Source organism: Haemaphysalis longicornis, unplaced genomic scaffold (assembly GCF_048455015.1).
Source record: "Haemaphysalis longicornis isolate Haplotype H1 unplaced genomic scaffold, Haemaphysalis longicornis Haplotype H1 scaffold_1, whole genome shotgun sequence".
Classification (NCBI taxonomy): domain Eukaryota; kingdom Metazoa; phylum Arthropoda; class Arachnida; order Ixodida; family Ixodidae; genus Haemaphysalis; species Haemaphysalis longicornis.
The window spans coordinates 397,311,699-397,334,207 of record NW_027526203.1 but is presented as its reverse complement, the minus strand read 5'-3'; the positions used below and the strand labels follow the sequence as shown (position 1 = coordinate 397,334,207).

At 46.8% G+C, this 22,509-nt stretch overlaps 1 protein-coding gene across 2 annotated transcripts in view; it reads right to left on the bottom strand.

Moving 5' to 3' along the window:
• Nucleotides 1-22,467, bottom strand: part of LOC144155346 (serine/threonine-protein phosphatase 4 regulatory subunit 1-like) — a 92,025-nt gene extending 69,558 nt beyond the window's left edge. The window contains exons 1-3 of one of the 2 annotated variants that reach the window (XM_077686716.1): nt 22,367-22,467; nt 22,230-22,268; nt 20,589-20,645 (exon numbers count right to left, since the gene is read on the bottom strand). In XM_077686716.1, the coding sequence (XP_077542842.1) occupies nt 20,589-20,645; nt 22,230-22,268; nt 22,367-22,373 (103 nt within the window). In that variant the 5' untranslated portion in view covers nt 22,374-22,467. The remainder of the gene's footprint in view (nt 1-20,588; nt 20,646-22,229; nt 22,269-22,366) is intronic. The other variant, XM_077686715.1, reaches the window with a different exon arrangement.
• Nucleotides 22,468-22,509: the final 42 nt, after the last annotated feature.

The window sequence follows — 22,509 nt, the reverse complement described above, 5'->3', positions numbered from 1 at the left end:
AATTTATTCGTTCCCGGTCGTGGCATTCTTTGAGCGCTCGAATGACTTCATTAGAGCGGTGTACCTTATATTGCCACTGCGCCGAACCTGCAATAGCCATGGCAACCACCACCAGTGCTGCTGCTTGGCATCTTGCAAATGTCAGCACAGCCTGAAGTAGTATACCTGTACATTTATGACTTCTGAAAGTTAGCGTGCAAAAAGATTTTACGTGTTTCTTTGAGAGCATGCATGCGCACTTCTCGTTCTGTTGTTCATCGCGTGACTCTTGGCACATCCACTCATTCGCCGTTTAAGTCATCCTGTTCGGTGACAGGTAGCTTCATTTTTTTTTTATTTGCGATATTATTTTGAAGGTACTGTCCCAGAGACTGTATATTCTTTTTCTGGGGATGCCAATCTTCTTGTCTATTTAGACCAACCTCGGTTTTTTCCTCAGTGTCCCTTCAAGTAGCCCTGGAAGGGATCCCCTTAACCAGCTCTCCCCTGCGCACTGTGGTTGTTTAGCGAAGAGCAATAAATGTCACTGAGCCTAGCAACCTTGTTATTTCCTTCGGTACAATGGTGAACAAACCACCACGGCTGGTGAAATCAAGCACACAGCCATGGGGTGGGGACAGGCTTGCCAAGATGACACATTGGTGTCTCATCGCCGAATTGAGAATACACAAAAAAAATACTTTTAATACCACATCTGCTGCACCAGCATGGGGCTGGCTTTTGAAACACGCAGCAAGGGTCATTGTTCATTGTGCAAAACCTTCTTTGTCTAAATTCCACACAAGTGTTACTGCTAGCACGAATCGAATTTCTAGTGGGTGCAGGCATATATTTCTTGAGAGCAGATTGAACACGGCTAAGCCAAGCTGGACCGTAAACCCATTTTTCCACCAGCAGTTTTGGGCAGAACATACCAGCCATGGCAAACACAAGTCACTGACATCAGAATTCCTGCGCTGCATTTTTGGCCAGAGTTTCTTCTCTGCTATCTCTTACGGGGGCCATGGATGCTTTCAAGGGGTAGATCGCAGTTAAGCTATGGGACCAGGCATTCCAATACTGTTCATTTCAGTTGCTTGTTCTGAAGCGAGCAGGTAAGGCCATTAACAAAAAAAGTATCTCCTCAACTCTTTTGCGACCACGGAAAAATGGCCGATTTTGGGTGCTTCCAAAAAAACTCTCTTGAGCTACTGGACACATAACAGCAGTTTTGTGAAAGATGTAGTTATTGAGAGCTTATTGGCCCACGAAACAACAAAAGACGCAAAAGAAGTATACACAAAACACAAATAGGCGATTTTACGGAACTTCTAAATTCTAACATATACGAAATGTTTCTACATTCCTAAGCTGTGATTAGATATGCACATCAACGTTGTACACCAAGTTCTGGATTTTTGCGGGCCCAATAACCTGACGGCTGTGCCACTCTGTGAAGCCACTCAAGAGAGTCAGTCCCTCTAAAATATGCATCCAGGCATGCGTGTTTGTGTTACCACACAAAATCCTTATCACTGAAGCGGTAAAAAACAAGAAAAGCAAATTTAGCGCTCTTGAGAAGCAGCACGCGTCGCTCCGCAGCGTGAATTTTACACGAATGCCGCGCTACCTTGAAGGTGATGACACGATACGGCGTGGTGCATTTGGCAAGATATCCCCTCCGCACGTTGTCCAGACCCTACCCATGAAAGTAGTACCGCAGTCGTCAGATATAAGGCACGGTTCGTTTACAAGTACAGCGCAAAGTCAAGAACGAACCTTCCACGCCAGCACCTGCCGAAGTCTGAGGATGTTGAATGGGAGAGTCTACATCAGAAAAATCTGAAGAATTCACATCATTGCTGGGAGTCATCACTGCTGCTGGGGTTAAAAAAAGCAGCAGCAGTGGACGAAGTTTCTGAAACCCCTGTCTGCCTTGGCAGAGCGCGCAGTGAAACAGGACGGCACTTACGCCCAACTCCCCTCTACCTTGGGTTTAAATTTCACTCGCGCCAAAGCCTACCCACATGAAATCTAAAAAACAGCAACAAAACTGAGAGGGGTTTCTAATGAACACGCCAGATGGCGTCCGTTGTCTGAATAGCGGCGCGTTTAGTTTTTGCGGGAGGTTTGAAAACCATCGTTCACCCGTGAACGATGGCCTATGGCAATGTTGCGAGAGTTAACAGATACAGCCGCCTGCTGTCTGCGGATCATTGTAAAATTGGGTAACCCAAACAATGGCCAGCACCACGTGGAACAAGGTACAAGAGAGAACAGTCGGGAGCCAGCCAGCGGAGATGTATTCATTGTTGCCGCACCGAGTAGCCAGTGCTTCAACTCAAGCTGAAACACACTGACACACAGGCCAAGTGCAGCCGAAGTTATTTTGAACATGCAATACGTGCCCGCCAAATCAACTGGGACATGCAATACGTGCCCGCCAAATCAACTGGGACAAGTGCTAAGGATATCTATGTTGTAGACGATGCTACACCTGCTGGCGTGCTGTTCAAGCAGCCATGAAGCGGATGTGATCCTGCCAGCCAGGTGGCTGAAGAATTCACTGAGCTCCACTCAACACACTGCTCCCAGGACTACCACACGTGCGCACAGAGGTTGCAGCTGGCTGGTCACTCACCGGCTGCAAAGTCGCTTCTGTCAGACATAAATAATGGCTGTGCTTTCCTTAATATCAGTTTCAATAGACGTGAATTTTGCTGGTCACTTGCATTTGAAAATTTCACTTTAGGTGGACAGACGTCATATTAAAATTAATGACGTCATGCACGAGGGCGGATTACTGTGCGATAATACTGCTGATCTGTGCGTTAACTCCTGCACAAAAAGTGCACATAATCTGTGTGCACATGGGCACCATGATTGTGATTATTGTGGACACAGTTTAAAGGACAAGCCTTTGTACAAATCAACCAGTGCCATTATGAAATTGGCTGAACTGGTTCAATGCGTATTTCACTGCACATGAAAATTCCAAATTTTGCAATGGGATCAAAAATTTTGAAGCTCAGTGGACCATGGAATTAATTTTTGACTGAAAAAAGAACAACCAGTTGACAACCAAGCACAAACCTCACCGAGCAGGCAGCCCTCAAAATTTGGACAGAGCATAAACTACGGCAGAAGAATGCTTCAGAACCAGAACAAAGCTTGAGAAGCAGAGCTGCACTCTGCGGGCACTTCAAATGCACAGGCACAGTACCCCAATGCAAATGGCGTAATGCTTCATACCTGCACACAAATGCATAATCAGTGATGTTGAGACATTTATGTTATGGTAGTGTCAATGTAAATTACTGAAAGAAAAATATCACCAAATGAAACAGGAGTTGCCCAGTTTGGCTGCCATTAGCAATATCTGGCAATTTGGCCATGAATAAAAGCCTGGCAACCATCGACAGCCCCAGGAAATAAACAAGATTTTGAACCCTCCTACTGCTGTGAAGATGGAAGACAAACGAAGCTGTATTGGTTAATTGGTTAACATTCACAATTGGTTAATTGGATGTTATTTCAAACAAACAGCACCAAGGTGACCGTCCTCATCCTTTCCCGATAAAATTCAAAATTCAAGCACAAAAACAGCGGCGTGTTCTGTACCAGCCAACCCAGCAACGTGAAAATTCAGGAGACTGCAGGGTGGGGGGAGATAGGTGGTTTTTAAGAGTGTGTACTTTAGTTCTTGCATCATGAAAAACTACTACTGGTTCCTGAAGTGGAGAGCGCCAAACTTCTTTACTTGTGAAGAGACCCGGCAGTTGCGGACTTTGAAGCTTCAAAAACTTGTCAAGATCAATCTGCTCAAAAGAATCTGCTCACCAGCCGCCACAGCAAACTAAAAAATGGCAGTCAGGCACGCCCCCCCAAAAGCCTCACTGTTGGAAAACTCATGCACAAAACATTCTAATCCTTGAGCCCCTCCTGTCGCCCTTTCACATAAATGAAACGATAAATGAAACGAAGCAGGTGCACACTCTTGAGACTAATCTGTTACTCCACTCCTACTCTGTTACTCCTACGTGCTCACAGAGTGTTCAGCCTCAAATGTCATCCCTCATCTTTGTAAGCTTTTTTTTTTTCTTTTTGCACACATACGAGCTCACCACAAGCCGTCGAAAGACAAAAAAATGTGCAGCGCTAGAAAGCATAGCCGTTTTCCGAGCAGCAAGCTTTTGATTAAACTGCCCGAGGCGGCTGCCGAGAATGGCAGACTAGCAGCCCTAGCATGCACAAATCGCTCCTGGAAAAATATCCATTCTGTTACGTTTACATTATCACTGATCTAACTGCGACAAGTAAATTAAACTTTTTCCAATTAGATTTAGATGCTAAATTCCAATTAGATGCTAAATTAGATTTAGCAATTTCATGCTGAACACAAAAGAAAAAAGGGTGCTGTTGGTTTCATCCTTCAGTGCCATTAAAGAAACAAAGCTCACGCATTAGCAGACAATGCTCAGAATTTGTTTCTTGGCTATGTCAGCAGCAGCCCATTCAAAAGGGCACAAGCTATGATACCTCCATTACCACAGTCCCAAATTTATCACAATTGTCTTCTCAACACATGCACTGCAAAAGGCCACCAACAAGTTCGGCAGTTAAAGAAGCAAACATTTCAACTATGTGCACACTTATTCTGTGCTTTGACAGAACAGATGATTGGCTACTTGGAGCAGTGCGAGGATTTGGAGCACACTTTCCAGCTTTTGGCGCAGGTTGTTGTAGATCAATTTAACTGTCTTGTAAGGACTACTGCTCAGAGCCATGCAGTTCCTCACCATGCAATAAGACTGCAGAAAGAAAAGAGAACCATGCAGACCACAAAAAAACAGAAGCTTTTAGCTGGTTTTTCCAAAAAATTTCAAGCGCAAAAACACCAGTTCACAAGAACACTGTACAAGCGAAACACGAGCCTAAGTATCAGCATTACAGGTTTACGAGTTATTTTTCTGCAAAGAGTGCAAGTTTGGCAAAGGTTCCAAGAGCTTCCTGCGGCCTTCCTTCAGAAGCCTGACCACTTTGCACATCACTGGAGAATTTTTTGCTCATGCCTCTTGAGATGCGGAGATTAGAATTGCTGATCATCCTAGCTGAATCTATTTCGGCCCGCAATTCTTGCTGTTCCCAGCCTTGCTTGTAGCACTGGAATCACCTGGGTTCCATTTCTTTTCACATGGTTCTTCCAATGCTTGGCCTTCAAGTCACTGTGTTTGACATTTCCGAGAGCCCTTCACAGCTCTGATGAGCTCTCCACTCAGGGTCAGTGCTGCTGCATTGCAGCCAGATCTTTCTGAGAACGAACAGGGGTTCTTGAAGTGCTCCCAGTAATGGGTACTTTCACCTAGCTTTAGCTCAAAGATCCTTTGGCTGAATTCATCCAGCCGATCAAGACTGCTATAAAACAATGTTTTCTGTCATAACAAGGCTGAATTCATCCGTTAAAGAGGATACCTGGTGAGGTGCAATTATTCGGGAAGCTCTTAGCAAAGTTTCTCATAAATGCAACAGAACCTTCTACACTGAAAAGGCTGAGGTTGAAGCAGCTGAGGTCCTTCAGTACAGAATTTCCAAGTGGAGAGAAAACCTTGCTACCTTGATGATCCCCTCACTGGGTTACACCCTTTGTGTCCCACCTTTACCTTGATCTTTTGCTAGAACCCGTCCAGCTAATGAAAATGGCTAAGTCGATGTTTTCTGCCATAATAAGGCTGAATTCATTAATTAAAGAGGACACCTGGCGAGTTGCAATTACTGGGGAAGCTCTTAGCCGAGTTTCTCATGGAAGCACCAGAATCTTAACACTGAAAAGGCTTGGGTTTAAGCAGCTGAGGTCCCTCAGCACAGATGTTCAAAGTGGAAGCCTGGAGAGCAGGTATCCAGCGGCCTTTATGTAGAAGCTCCTTGCTCCTACTCGGAACTGTTTCTTTTCATGCAGTGCCCAGTCAGCAAGGGCAGCTTTGGTACCCGCGCTGATTTATTGTGCCTAGAATATACCGGCTAGTGTGCCGAGGGCCGGCTCCAGACGGCACCGGGAGTGATGTACGCGGCCGGCTGCCGCTTGGGGCGCTGTTGTGCGGGAGTGCGCGCGTTCGTCTGGCCCGAGCGCGCGGTTATCCCCGCACTGCGCCGCAGATGGTCTCGACCAAAACTAAACGATCGTCGCGCGACAAAGCCCCGGAATTCCTGTCGCTAGCGTGAACCGGCCTTTATCCGCAATCTCCGTCCCACATAAAATAAGCTCTTGCATGTCGCTTGAGCATACGGTTGATATTTGACTACGTTACACTGCTTCCCAGTGTAGTTAAACGATGTCACTAGATTTGAAACGTAAGCGCTCGGCATGCAGCTTTGTAATCATTGCACCTGGCTGATAAATAATAAATACAATTTAACAACATTTCATAGTTTATTCCACCATACAACGGTAGCTGAACATGTACAAATGATAAGTACCATTTTCTCAATAAAAAGATGGGAGAAGTAGTTCGCCTGGGTCAATACAATTTAACAACATTTCATAGTTTATTCCACCATACAACGTTAGCTGAACATGTACAAATGATAAGTACCATTTTCTCAATAAAAAGATGGGAGTAGTAGTTCGCCTGGGTCTCACATCTCGCGTAAGTGAACGACACGTGTCAGCTGGTGCTGTTGCAAGCTCCATCCACAAATCAAAAGGATGACGACCTTCACTAAGTCTCGGTAGTTGTGGGGCTGCCTAATTTTCTCCTAGGGGCTCGGGAAGATCGAAGCTTCTGTGGTTTTTTTCAGGTGCGGCCACGTTTCGTCGTCTCCTCGTCCAGCGTCTCTGTGGTCACCCTGCGCCGTTTCGCAATTGTCTCCTGCTTACAATGGTCTCTGACCTTTCTTGTCGATACAACCTTCAGTATGAGGTGCATCGGGTATCCCTCGAATACTGTGTAGGGACACAGGGGTGAGACAGCCCAAAGACATTTGGGAGCAGTTTTCGGAGCAGCAAAATTTCGATTTTGGAGCAGAAGAATCTTGATTTGGAGCAGGCAGGGACATTTAATACATCGTCTTGTGAGCTTAAAAAATCACAATTTCAGCAATTTGAAGGGTCAAGTACACATTCCAATCAGTTTTGAATACACAGAACACTGAAACAGCCTTACGCGAAATAATTTTTAAAGATTATCACAAAGTTCTAACTGCACTACCTTTTTCCTAACTGGTGAAATTGTGTTGTGGCTGTACGCAACACTGACAACAAAACTGCCGTTAACATTATCAAATTTAAGGGCTCTGCAATTGTGGCGTGTTTTTTTACCGTTGCAATGCTGAAATTATTATTTTTGTAATCCCAGGCTGCGTTGTACGAACGAGTGTGGTCACGGCAACAGTTGAGCAACTTCGAGCTAACGGTCGCATAGCCCAACCAGCACCCGTTGCAGTCCGTGGGGCGCACGTCCACCCGGTGATCATTTCAGTAGCGTTACTGTTTAGCCACCTTGATTTGGGCATTAAATTTCACTTCGCATACATCAAGTGTTATTAGCCGCGTGCTATGGCAACCATGCAGTCCTGCAGCTATTGGGCGCTGCCTGGACATGTCGCGGCGCCGCAGCGCAGCCCGCAGCTTTCGTGCCGACCGTTCCCTCCCGGGCCGAGGCTCGCGATCGTGCTTCGAAGCATAGCAACACCTTAGCATTTTATAACACCACAACGAGCCAAAAAGTAAATTAACGAACCCGATTATAGACGCACGCACCGCGTTTCGCACTCAAGGACAAACCACGCCGAAGTCGTACGCCCCACATTTCAAAATTTTTTTGCGAGCCGCGCAACTTCTCGTAATCTCGCACCAATCTCAAACCATATCCCCGCGTTACAGTCACTGTTCAGAGCCACAATTGATAGAATGAATAGACTGGAACCCAGCTGATAGCGTAAAATAAACCAGGGAAAATATCGGCGATGCGCAGTGAGCGCGTGAAGTAGCCAGTAGCAAACAGATCAGGCGGCGGCCATGTTAGTACCCACAGCGATGCCTAATCGGGAATGCCGTTTCAGCGAACCCGGACAGAAAACCAATCGTGTTTTAGAAGCTATCGTTTGCTTCATTTCTTCAGTCTTTCTATTTTTGCCATTTCTGTGTTTGCAATTGACCGCCAATAAAAGGGTCACCGGGATGCGCGAGGCTTTCGTCCCCGCTGGAACTGACATGAGCCTTAAAATCCGTGCCTTTCAGGCTCTTCTGAAGCAGTTTGGCGCAATTTTCGCAATTTTCATGCTTTTGGAGCAGCTTGGCGCAGGAAAATGGAATTGTATCAAAAAGGCGCAATATGCGCAGCTGTCTCACCCCTGGGGACAGCATCCGGCTTGGGCCGCACTATGTCGCGAGGGATCTCGTTCACAACGCCCGTTCACTGTTATCTTGAACGAACGCTCAATGCAGGTATCGTCGAAGTGCTTTTCGCATACTACCACATTTGGCGTCAGCTTCCTGTCCGCTTCTCCCACTCTGACAACCGTGAAGGGTCAGTCGACACATTTTTCCTGTTTGAACGGCACCCACTAGTGCACAGCGGAACAAAACACGTGCTTTCCTTTCACGGCTTCTTGACGCTTGCCATAATCTGGAGCTGAAGTTTGCACAAGAGGAATAAATAAACAGCTGCACAACGGCATCGGCATAAAAGTAAAACACTGTTGGCAAAGACGAAGACGCGGGTTCGATTCCCGGCCGCCGCGGCCGGAAATCGAACCTGATGGAGGCGAGAAGCAAAAACGCTCGTGTTCCGAGATTTCGGCGCACATTAAAGATCCCCAGGTGGTCAAAATTAAATCCAGAGCCCTCCACTACGGCGTGCCTTATAGCCTGCGTTGCGTGAGCGCGCTAATAACCCCTACAACCAACAAATCAATACTGTAGGCGAAGACGGCGCACACACCCAGAACCAAACACCGACGATATAAAGCACGACCACAATAAATGAGCCAACGTAGCCAGCGAACCAACCGCACCAACACGGAAAACCGTGGCAGAGCGACAACGGTGGCACGCTCCGTATAAGCAGCGCCCCCAATCAGCCACCATGGGCATCCATCGCAGACGGCACCACACCTCCCCCTAGGAGAGAGCGGGCCTTCGGCACACTAGCCAGTATATTCTAGGCACTATAGCAGATTTTAACGTGCTCCTTCCAGTTGGATGGTAGATCAATTGGATCCAGTTGGATGGTAGATCAGTTCTCCAGACTTTTCCTAGTAGACTACTCAGCAAAAAAAAAAAAAAAAGTGCAAGGACTTTCTTGATCAAAACTTCCATAGAGAAAAGAGGATAAGTACCAGTGGCCGTTTTTTGGGATAGGGTCAAAAGCCCGGCAAAGAAATCAGTACAGTTGCACAAGAAAAGTGCCTTGGACAGAAAAGCTTTATCTGTGAGAGATAGATTCAAGCGGTTATACAGCACACCACAACGGGCATTTCGATCGGACACCACATATTCTTTCACTGCTGGAAGCTGTTGAATGAGCCAGTCAAAGCCGGGCCAAGTGTCAGCCAATGCGAGCTCACGTATCGAATAGAAACATCCTCAGGTAGGTTGAGGGCCTTCTGGATGGCTTTCAGACGCTCGCTTTGTGACGCGGAGTTTCTGAAAAAGCAATAAGTATCCAAAAGTGCCGCTTCTACATCACTGCCCAATGCTAGTGCATGCCCAAAGGCATTGTGCACTTTGTGCAACGAACACTCCCCAATATCGAGAAGAGCAGGAAGAACAGTACCTCATCTCATGAGCACATCAAGCTGTTGGAAGCACTGTTCCGGAATTGGTGTCATCAATTTGGATTGTGAAAAAGGCTCCGGGTGTATTCAACACCTAGACATGTCCTTCAAAATAAGGCCCAATCTGTCAGACACTAAGAAACTTTCCACTGCACTAGAAGTTCTTGGCAATCTGCGAGTCAGCGAACATTAGTGGAAAAATAGCACAAGCTGTATCACCTCACGAAAAATGGCAGTGTAACATTAAATTAACTCCCGGGAGAAACCACCATTACCCTGCGACTGTTTTGGAGCAGACATGGAGCAACTATTCAAATTAAGACTCTTTCAGAGCAGCATGGAGCAGGATGACCCTCTTGGCACAGCTTGGAGCAACTGGCACAGCAATTTCCCCACTGCATGTAGGAAAAGGAACGAAGCGATTCAAGCCCATGCACAACGAAGGAGCAAGAGCTCGATTATAGATTCCTTGGTGTAGCATACAATGAAGTTCTCATTCACAAGCCTGAGTGAGCCCTCAGCAATCTTCCCAAGATCGCCGGAAGCACTGCTCAAGGCTCAACAATTCGACCATTGCGGCAATTACGATTGAATTCTCAGACGATTGGGGTCACCCCTTTGCCACTAGAATACATTCAAGATGTGGCTCCAAAATAGACAACAGACAACTGAGCGTGGCAGCTCAGGAAAACTATTGCACTAAAGTGTGACATACACCTATTCTTTCTGAGCAGACAGCATCAGGAAAAGTAGCACGTACAATATAACAGCAACCAGTACCCATTTTGTCTTGTAAAAATACCCCTTAAAAGCTGTTTTATCTTTTCCTTTGGATATTATTTTTCTGTGTTTAGTCTTAGATAGGCTCGAGTTGAAACGATAAGTACACCCTCCCATATTCTTTCAGGAACGTTTACATTGCCTAGCTACTTTTGGCAGCCAGCTTTCAGGAACGTTTACATTGCCTAGCTACTTTTGGCAGCCAGCAAATAGCTTTCAGCAAAAAAAAGCAGGGGGTGTGTTGCTCTAAGGAAAACAGCACAGCAGAAAACACTAATACAGCATACTGTTCTATGCACAAGTGCATACTCTCGCCTATTTCGCCGCTGGACACCGAGATAAGGCACTGGCACGCCAGTCAGTCCTCGCTCCCGCGATATTAAAACTTTGGGAGGGTGTACGTTAGCAGAGCATGTGAGACGGTGCAAAAACAAAAACTTCCCAGTAAGGCCACTCGTTACTTTCACAGCCTTCTTGCTCTTGGGGTAAATGGCATTTGTGTCCTTTTGGCGGCACTCCGTGGCAGCACACGGAGCCACTACTGAACTTCCTGTCTGTGGCACTGCAGCCAGCTAGGCAGTCACCTGCCCGGAATTGCTGCTTGTTAGCAAGTGTGTGGGAAGTGACGTTTCTCAAGAAAGAAGCACTGTGTTCTCGGCACTGCTGGTTAATTTATGTGGACCTCTAAACGAGGCAGGTAACAGCAACCTGCTTCGTTCCCAGGCGTACAAGTGGCTACAGCAGAAAAAAGAGCAACAAAGCCAGGCAGTTCTCCGATTTCAGCAGTGCAACATTTAGCATAAGCAGTGCAGCATAAGCCTAAAGCAGGGGTGAGACAGCTGAATCTGATTTGGGAGCAGTTTTTGGAGCAGCAAAACCTCGATTTTTGAGCAGAACCACCTTGATTTGGAGCAGAACGACATTTATTATGTCCCCTTAGGAGCCGAAGTTTTCAACTAGCAATAGTCGCCCCTTGGCCAGGCCTCATGCGCAAAGCTAGGAGCCTAAAAAACTAGATTTTTGGCAACTCACGGGCGAAAAGCACTTTTTAGTCGGTTTTGAATTTACATAACACTGAAACAGCCTTTCAAGTTTTTTTCTACCAGAGTATCACAAGGTGCGAACTGCACTACCTTTTTACTAACTATTATATCCATTTTTTTTAATTCTTAGGCTCTATGCATAGATAGCGTGGAGTTCCATTGAAAATATCGAATTGACAAACTAAGCAATCGTAAGCCATTTTTATTATCATGTGAATGTCGAAATTGTTATTTTTGTAATCCCAAATCCCAGACTCGTCTTTACGCACAACTGTAGAGCCACGGCAAAAGTTGCACAAAGCGAGGTCACCGTCGTCGCACCCCCCCAGCCCTCCCATTTCATCTCCAAGATGCACGTTCACTACGATCATAATCTGAGTAACGTTGGTATGTTTAAGCCACCTCCCTTTTGGCATTAAATTTCACTCCAGATAGATGAACCATTATTACTAGCGTGCAATAATAGACCCTCCCGCTATCGGGCCGCCCATTCTGCAGCATCGATCGTCCCAATCCCGTCGCTCGCAAGTTCGCTGTGAAAGGCAGCAATAACTCAGGGTTTTATAACACCGCAATGAGTCCGAAATTTCACTTCAAGCACACACTGGCCTCACACTCGAGGCCAAAACACGGCGAATTAGCGGGTGCCATGTTGTTTTCGATTAACTTTCATCTTATGAGCCGCGCAACTTCCCGCAACAGATCAAACGACTATATGTGCACCCAGCCGCCCCCATAACTAAAACCAAGGTAGAAATCAACAAAGAGCGCTCTGCCTGAACCACAAAGAGCTGCTTTGCCCGGCGGCCATGTTTCCACATCTTCACACCAAGACGGCGCTGCCCAGTAATGTCGTTCCGCAGATACGGCGCACCAAAAATTCCAGTTTTTTTTTTTCATTACCTTGCACAAGCGGTTTGACGCCTCAGTACACAAAAGTATTTTTTCTACAGGACTTCGCGGTGGCTTTCAACAGGAAAATTTTCAAAACGCACGGAATATAACATGCGGAACCCGACATTGTGGCTTAAAGGGGCCCTGAAAGGCATTTTGAGCACACTAAATGAACTAGCGCAACCGTTAGATTGGGTCGTCAACATCCTCTGTGCCAAGTATTACTTTTTTACGCGCAGCGGAAAGCTCACACTTTTGTTGCAAAGTTTGTCGTTTTTTTCTCACCCTTCCCTTCGCGTTTTTGGACGCCGCCATCTTCACATGTCTACATCATCGATTCCCAGATGTTCGTCACGAGCTAGACATCCTGCTATGGGGCGGCTTTTTCACGCACTTCCGGCAAAGAGATGAGTCGTCTGCTCAGCGTCGGCTCGCCGGCTGATCTGCCAGCGGAGTGCCGGAGTGCTTGGGCATTTTACGACAAACGAAACAAATGTAAAACAAACGCTTAACCGTTTGTATTGAGTGCAACACGGCCATAACACGACATGGATATTCTGTTACCTGAGTACGTTCCATAAAGAAAGCGTTGAAGCCCCGTGGCACTTCTTTCGTGCAATCGCATAGAACGCCCTGAGCCGAATTCCCGGGTTTGACGCATACATTTCATTCAACTTCAAAACAATCCAGAGATGCGTTTCTAACGAACACGTCACAACATGCGTTGAAAGTCTGAACCACGATTGACAGAGGATGGGTTGCCTCCTGCCTGTCGTAAATTCGGTACTCACCTCGCGCGCGCTTTGCGGGGACGAACAGCAAGTCACTTAACTCTGGCGCACAAGCCGATGGCTTTTAGCCACGCACACTGCACATACCCCATGCGAGGTTGAGTCGTACGCCGCTCGAGAAAGATAATCCAGACCATGGGAAGCACTATCCACCCGCAGAAGCAAAACGTCGCATTTCATCGTGAAACAAACGCGTCCACAACACACACACACCATCGCCTCCTGTAATGCCAAACGCATCGCGCACTTCCCAGTGGGAGTGAGCGGTACGCCTGCAGTGCCCACATGTCGTGAGGTGGGGCCCCGAGCTGAACCGGAATCACGCAACCGTAACTGACTTCGAGAGCGGTTTGTGCCTTGTTGCCACGGCAACTGATGTTTGAGACGGTCAAAGAAATGGTGCTCGATCCAGCGCTAGAAAGCTCAGAGCCGCGGCGGAGCATTTTTTTGCCAGCGTTGCCGCTCTCCACCACGCGTCGCCCCAAGCTGAACTGGTCACATGATTGAAGCGTTTTGTGCACGGGTTCTGTATCGGTTTAAAATGTATTTTTCACATGCCGCCGGTAGGAATTACCACCACCGCAAAATAAGACCCGGCACCAGCGGGGCCACATCTGAGACATACTTTTTGGATAAACAGTGCGCGGTCATCAAAGGGAACGAGCGCACGATCCTCCCCGCGCGGCTGCAAGTTCGCCGCCGATAAAAAGTCACGTGCCGCCAATAGCAACTGCAGCAACGTACACCGCGAAAGGGCAAAGCCAGGCTGCCGCATACATGCAGCCAGATTTTTCGTTAGCTTTTCCAGCCTTGAGCAGAGTGCGGGATTCATGGTGTCAACAAAGCTTGCCCGTAGCAGACAGTTTGAGCAGCGCAATAGCGGAAGTACGTCACCGCTGCGGAGCGCAGCATCATGGGAGGCAAGGCTTGCGCGCCGTCAACAGCGGAGAGTAAGTCGAAAGGAGGAGGAAACGCGGAGCGACGATAATGCGCGGTTTTTGATTTACGATTTCTCAGCTAATACTCATCGCTTTAACAAAATTCTTGCGGGAGGAGATTGCAAATACATTGCTTTATTTGGGTGCATATACATCCATGCATCGGCGGAAGGTATTTCAGGACCCCTTTAAACTATCTCGGGGACAATTTCATGCGGGTTTTTTATGGACTGATCAAACCTTTACAAACAGCATCACCTTGGCGGTGTTGGAAAATTATGCTGTCACAAAGCATTTTTCCCCACTGAAACTGACGGGAGCATTAAATTCCTTGGCTCTCAGGCTGTTTTGGAGCAGTTTGGGGCAATTTTTGCAATTTTCTAGCTTTTGGAGCAGCCTGACGCAGGAAAACAAATTTATATCAAATCTGAGCAATATGCGCACCCCTGCCAAAGGCCACAGAGTTAAATTTAAATATCTTGTTTCCATTTATACCATACTTCGCCTCGAACCCTGAAGAGCACTGAAGTAAAGCACTAAAAAGGGGCTCCTGCTCTCAAAGCAGATGCAAACAAGGCTTGTCTATGAGAATCCCTTCACAAATATTGCACATCTTGAATGCTGAGTCTTTTGGGAACAGCTCACTCTCCTTTGACCTAACAAAATTATCTGGTGGGGCGATTCCCCAGACAGTAGCGTCTCTGAAGATGTTCACATTATATACTAGCATTTAGTTTGTTCACCTTCTTTGCTTGTCTTTTCTTGGCGAGACTGGCCTTCCCTGCCAACCAGTTCCACCACCACCATTTATTCATTTATCCATTCAGACAATGCCACCCATTGATGTAGCAAGGTCAACCTTGGTGATGCAATTTGCCAACGTCGTTTTGAAGCAGCAAAATGAATTTTGTAGCATCTAAAAGCCCTTTGGGGAAGTAAAATGTGCTTTTAGAGCAGCGAGAAGCATTCTTTTGGAGTAGCAAAATAGCCTTTAGCAGAAAAGAAAAACAAGGAAACCAAAACACGTTTTCTTAAACAGAGAAAGTTGCATTCACAAATCTACGTATTGCTACTGCCTATTGGCACGTGAAATCTAAATGAAATGGAAGCAGACATACAACTTTTGTTTCAATATGAATAAGTGGAGGCCACAATGGTATAAGAAGAAACTAACAAAGTGCGAAAAAAAAACTGGACTATCTTAAAGGTATTAACAAATTTCGAAGAGTGGCACCAGAAAACGTTTAGTCATTAGTCATTTCCTCCCCTCCAAAACAAAACCGCAATGCAACAGTCCATTTCGGGGCCGCAAACTGGGGTCTCATAGCAGCCAAAAATAGGATTTCGAAGCAGCAAAGCAGGTTTTTGGAGAGGAAAGAAGCATGCCTCGAAGTGGTAAAATTTGCTTTAGCCCAGGCGAACGTCCCACAAGAACAACAAAATGCATTCTGAAGCATTAAAAATCTGGCACCTATTTAGTCACAATGCACGTTGCAATTTGTGCATGTTCTATGCCTTGAGCGAATTTGCAGTTCCGCAGCCGAACTCCTACAAAGCAATTGAATTTTAATTTTAATTAAAAATTAAAGTCGCCGCCAAGTCGCCGCCAAAACGGCGGCTTGGCGGCGACCACCTTCGTCAACTGACTGCGCTCCTAAATAAACGTGTTTCTTCTTCTTTCTTTTTCACTTTTTATTTTCGCTGTCGTCTTATTTAGCCTGCTTCCCTGTATGCCCACACGAAAGCAAGGCTGCATGTGATGAATGATGCCAATTTCAATTTCAGAAGCTATACGAGCTTGGTCAGTTTCATTCATATGAACTAGAGCACTGCACAGGCACGGACTGACCCAAGAGAGGCCAGGCCGCCTGAAGTCGATTATCGGCAGGCCCAGGCCGGGCTCGACATGAGCCCGGGCTGGGCTCAGGCTTGAATTCATGGCCCTGGCCATTAATAGTTCCAACATGACGTGTAGAAAAGAGCATTAAAAGGACTGTTATTTTTATGCGTTTCTTGACGTTAGTTGTACGCACTGTTTTAAAAACGTGTTTTCCTAGGACTGATACTATACTGTAGTTTTAATGGCATTTCGTGAATGCATCAAGATTTTATATTTCGGGGTATAACATACCAAAGATACGATGACAAGGAATGCCCTAGTGGGGGAAGGGATTAATTCAACCTGGAGCTCTGCACCTACGTCTACATACATGTGTGCTGTAGATGTCACACCCATCGAAATGCGGCTGCCATGGCCGGGAATAAAATTTGCATGCTACAGAAACACCACCGCTGAGCAACCATTGCAGGTAAAATGTTTCAACGCACGTACATACTAGCAGATTCAAATGCGGAGCAGAAATTTCACCAATATTTACTTGTGGCCGAGACAACCACGTTAAGTTGCCAAGAATCTGGTCACCAAAGGTGATGGCGTCTCTCATGTAAGAATGCGAACTATCATTACGCCGATGTGGCGTAAACTGTAGACGATGTAATACCCGTGCTACACTAGCGTTTCAAAGGCCTTTGAACGGAATGTCATCTGACTCAAATGCCACCTTTGAGCTGCTACACGACGTCTTTCAAAGACATTTGGTTGAAATGCCGTGGGAGTCAAAGGAGCACGACAACAGACTTTCACACAGTTTCCACATGCCGTAGTTACAAAAACAATTATTTAAGAGTAAAACTTGGTTTTTAAAAAGCTGCTCTTACACCTTTCGCTTTGGTCTACGATTACAAAGCAGCTTGGTACTCCCAACACTGGGGGTGAAAAAAAAAAAAAGCTCCCTACGTTGTGCATGTTTTAATTGTGTTTTGTGGCCAAACATGGAACGTTTGACACTAAAACATGGCGGGTGAACGTGGAAGCTTTGAACTGCCTTCGAGAATTGTGTACATCGGCGAACTCCTTCCCGTTCGAATGGCATTTAAAATTTCGAGGCCACTTGACTCAAATGTCCTTCCAAACACTCGTGTAGCACAGGTATAAAAGTATGTGCACTTCTAAACCCAAATTTTTTGCATTTCAGTTCATGACATGCTTGTACAGACTAGGACGCTCCGTCTGATTGCCCCCTACGAAGGCACTAAACCAAATAAAAGAAACATTTACTTCAGCAGCTAGGCCCCCGCCTGGTCACACAGATGCGGGACCTCCCCAGGTTTAAAAGTAAATGACCGGACCTGGCTCGCTCACATCCGCCCGCGCCTGGGCTACGTGTATAAGGCCCAGGTCAGGCTCGAGCTTCATTAAGCGGGCTCGGGCTGAGCCCGCTTGATGTAGTGCTCTAGCAAGAACCACAAAAAGCGAGTACAGGGTCAACCCATGCAGGGTTGGCCCAGACTACTTTAAAGGGACCGATTTTTGTGGAATGCATGTCGTCTAGTTCATAAGAAAGCCAGCGTTGTACACGCTGGGGCAAGCTCAAGGTATTTGTAAATAAACAGGCAGAAATATTTTAATTTTGCCCTAAAATTTCTGAAGTCTAAACGGTGGCGACACGTAGTGCCTAAACGTGACACTACATTACGTGTCCAAACAGCTCTGTTGATTTGAATGCGCGATTCAGAAACCGCATGAAGGAATAGGAAAGGTTGCACATTATGGGTTTAGTCGGGGACAAGTTTTTAAATACCTTTTTTCATCTCGTGTGCAGTTAAAAGTGACCACGTCCCTTCCGTTTTATTTTTTAATCACACGTCCCTTGAGGCAAAATCTTCTCGCAGCTGTAGGTCAAAAGTGGGCTTGTTCTTAAGGGATCATGCAGGCACAAGTTTCACAAGTTTGTTTTATTTGAAGTGTTTTGTAGTGCCCCCAGCGCTTGACTGGAAGCAAACGATGCTTTATTCGCAGAGAAATTCGACATTATATTTTTAGGAGCCTAATAAATCAAATTTTTGGCAACTCGAATTGGAAAAATGCACTTTTCAATCGTTTCGAACGTACATAACATTGAAAAGCCTTTCGGTAAAGTTTTTTCTACCAGAGTATCAAAAGGTACGAACTGCACTACCTTTTTACAAACCATTTTGGGCTCTATGCATAATAGTGTGGAGCACATTGAAAATATCAGAATATCGAATTAAGAAACTACGCAATCGTAAGGCCTTTTTTATTATGCGAGTTCCGAGATTATTATTTTTGTAAACCAGACCCAGCTTTACGCACGTGTAGAGCCACGGTACAAGTTGCGCAAAACAGGGTGACAGTCGTCGCACCCCACCAGCCCTCCCATTTCAATCCCCAAGGTACACATTAACTACGATCGTAATTTCAGTAATGCTTGCATGTTTAGCCACCTCCCTTTTGGCATTAAATTTCACTTCAGATTGATGAACCATCACTACTAGCGTGCAATAATAGCCTGTCCCGCTATCAGACACTGCTTGAACATTTTGCGCCGATGTAGCCTACGCCGCCACTTCTGCAGTGTCGATCGTCCCATTCCCACCGCTCGCAAGCTCGCTGTAAAAGGCAGCAATAACTTAGCATTTTATAACACCGCAATGTGTCCGAAATTTTACTTGAAGCTCGCACTGCACCTCACACTCAAGGTCGAAACACAGCGAATTCGCGGGCACCACGTTTTTGATGAACAGCCGTCTTTCCAAGCCACGCAACTTCCCGCAACAGATCAAACGACTCAATGGAAACCCAGCCACCCCCATAACCAAAACCACGGTAGAAATCAGCGAAGAGCACTCTGCCTGAACCACGAGCAACTGCTTCGCCCGGCTGCCATGCTTTCCAATCTCCACCACACCAAGATGGCAGCGCCCAGTAATGTCCTTCCGGAGATACGGTGCTCCGAAAATTGCATTTTTTCATCAACTTGCACAAGTGTTTGTCGCCTCATGACACAAGTATTTTTTCTACGGGACTTGCAATGGTTTTCAATGTGAAAACTTCCAAATTTTTTTACTCACAAATTATTGACTTTCAAAAAAGCTATCTCGGGGACAATTATGCGGGTGTTTTATTGAATGATCAATCAATTTAACTATTAAAAACAGCATCACCTTGGGGGTGCTGGAAAATTATGCCATTAAAGCTTTTTTTCCTACTGAAACTGAAGGGAGCATTAAAATAGTATGGTGCAATATTTGCAATTTTCGAGCTTTTCGAGCAGCCTGGCGCAGGAAAACAAATTTGTGTCGAAACTGGGCAATATGCACAGCTGTCTCAAACCTAACTTAAGTAAGACTTTTGCATTTTGATACTTTTCGGTGCCTTGATGCGTTTCAAGAAGCAAACTTTTGCTGAAAGGGCGCCTTTTCACGCACTTGATGCTCTTTTCCGCACTCGAAATTGTTGAGGGGATGCTAGCTGGGACACTGTATCGGGCGGTGACGTTCTCCTTTCTCGCCGTTGGAGACATTAAAAATAGCGAGCTTGTCTTGAAAAGACAAAACTGTTTTCTGGCAGCAGAACTCATCACTGACGAACTGAAACCACAGATATAAGTTTACTAAAAATATAAGTTTACTAACGTTTCAGGAAGAGGACTTCCTTTCTTCAGGAAGCCCTCTTCCTGAACAGTTTGTAACTTCTTAAAAACGTTTTTCACCTGTGTTTGTGCCTTCACTTGACTTGTATATATATATATATATATATATATATATATATATATATATATATATATATATATATATATATATATACCGTAAAGTTCAGAGAGAACGCCCATCCCCGAGACATCACCCATAGACCGCCCACCCCCTAAAATCGATGGCGAGTGAAGAAAATAAACGTGAATCCTCCATGTGTTGATGCGGTCCCTTATATTTGTCCTTTCCGCATTTGACCAGAAAGTTCGCCCGTCTCTTTTGTTGATCTCTCCGCAGTTTTGGTTGGCGGTGCTGCCACATTTTTGTAGGTTTTCGCATCTGACCTGAAGGTTCACCCATCACGCATTTTTCACTTGACATCTCTGTACTTTAGGTGGGCGTTCTTTTGAAACTTAACGGTATATACAAATACAGCTGGCACAAAGTATATGCAGAAGTACTAGCCTCACAAAGTCCTGGTTTAAAAAGTAAAAAAAAAAGTAATTACAAGTGGTGTTTCAGGGTTCAGCACAAAACAAGCCCTAAAAATTTAAATAAGAACTGGTCTTTTGTTAATTCTAAAGTCCGATTTAATTAACAAGGGGCCAATACAGATTGACTTGCTATGCTGAGCCATTCATACAACGCAAGTTAAAGGCACGCTTGAGATGAATGGGCGCTCTTCCTCATTCCACTGGTCTATGGAAAGAGCAAGAGTTCTGACGAACCAATGATTGCTAGATAAGCCAGGCGGTTCGTACCCATCCAACCACAAAACAGCAGCACATCGCTTATCACAGTTTGTAAGAATGAGGAGGTTCGGAACGTCTGCCCACCTTCGTTCTCTTGATTCAGTGTGGCAGTGGAATCTGCTTCACCCAGCGGGGTCCCTCCTGGAAGTAAACAATCGAATGTTGCCACAGAAGAGAAACCATCGAACACATAAAAAGCTGAAATCAAGATTTTAGGGCAGCTTTTACTAAGGGTGGGATATTGAGGAAGGTCACACGCCCTTACCCCTCCACAACTGTGAGCCCACAAGCAGTCGCATGGATTCAAGCGCACGCCCAGCAAAAAAATATGACCGCACCTAGTGGCCAACCGCGGCCACCTGAGCAATGCGCGCACGTCAGCCCCACGTGCAAAACCTTCGCACCGCCATGGCGCGGCGGCACAGTTGTGATCAGATAAGGTGAGCCGGCCTGGAATGAGGGCCATGGTCAGGCACCGCAGCCGGCCGTCCGGAAGACCCTAGGCTGCGCTAACCCAATTAGGCGGCCACAATGGTGAAAGAAAGCAAATGGGGCACGCCGTCGAAGCGAGCTACGCACACTTGGCCGGCCGCAACGTGCCATGCAGGCTAATCGTGGGTTTCGGCAAACAGAACAAAATTAGCGTTAGGGTTAAAGGTGCGAGCTGTAGTAACACGAGAATCCTCGCGGCAGTTAACGCCCAAGCCGCGGTCGGCCTCCCTACGGCGGCGGGGGAGCCCGAGCAGTGTCCTCGTCGTCACCCGGACAATGGAAAGGCGCTCTCGTCAATCAAGACACGACGCACGTCTCTCACTCGTCGTCCCACCCGTGCGGGCCGCGGTCGCCCATACGGCCGTTAGTGCCTACGTCAAACAACCCCGACCGGCTGCAGCGACTCGACCGTTCAAGCACAGCGCGAGTAAATTGCTCAAGGTCGGGACGAACAACTCTTCGCTCAACATGCGGTACACGATTTCCGCATGCAAAGTGAGCTACATTCTCCAACGCCGACGCGCATTTGTGAACATGACATGGCTCTTGGAACACCCCCGTCGAGGGCCAACGGCGTGCACTGAAACCCCCCCCGTGGCCAATAACGACGTTGCACATAACCAACGAACACAACCTGCACGATCCTCTAAAGCCAATTGAACAGTGTTTCGCAGTCGAAGTATAAACAAAGAAATGCCTACACAGGCGACCGTACGACCCACGATTCGAAATCTCACAGGCAATGCTCGCATTTTCGCAAGTTTTTTTTTTATGTTCACAAAGTGAGTTCTAGAACAGCTATCATACACATAACCATCGGCGCAGCGAGGGAAAAAAAAAAATACCCCAGAGAAAAACGCGCCCGAACAGGGAGGGGGCACCGGGCGCGCGGTGTTTATTGACCCCCCGGGGTTGTCAACACCAGACTTAAGGCACTGCATCTATGTACCACGCGTAGTAAGTTCACGGCGCACGACTCCTAAGCGTAAGATCTATTTCGACGCGCCAAATACGACAAAGTCTGGCCGCAACGCGGGAACGGAGAGCCGTTCCAAGCGCCATACCAGTCACCGCGGGCGGCCCTTTCAAGGGACAGGCACCTAGGCCTAACTGTGCTAGTAGTAGGCTTAGCCAGGCAAAGCAGGCAGAACCCCTGAAAGCCCGCACTTTTGTGTCAGCGAGAACGCAGGTGATCGAGCAGAAGCTGGAGCTCCGTCTCGTTTGCGTACTCACTCTGATCCGGCGCGAGGCCGTCACCGTCGTCCGGCATCCCTGCAAAACGGCTCGCGTTTAGAGCAGCCGTAGTCGCCGCCGCACCGCGCCATTGGAAGGGAGAATCGCGGCGGCGCCGTACACAACACCATGCTCACCCGCCATGTTCCTGCGAGCTCTCCACGAGGACGCGAGGGTGGGCAAGAGAGCACAGGAAAGACTGGGGAGGAGAAACACGGAGCGACGACCCTCATTGGCCTCCGCGCGATATCGTGCGTTAGCATTCGTCAGCAGTCGGCGT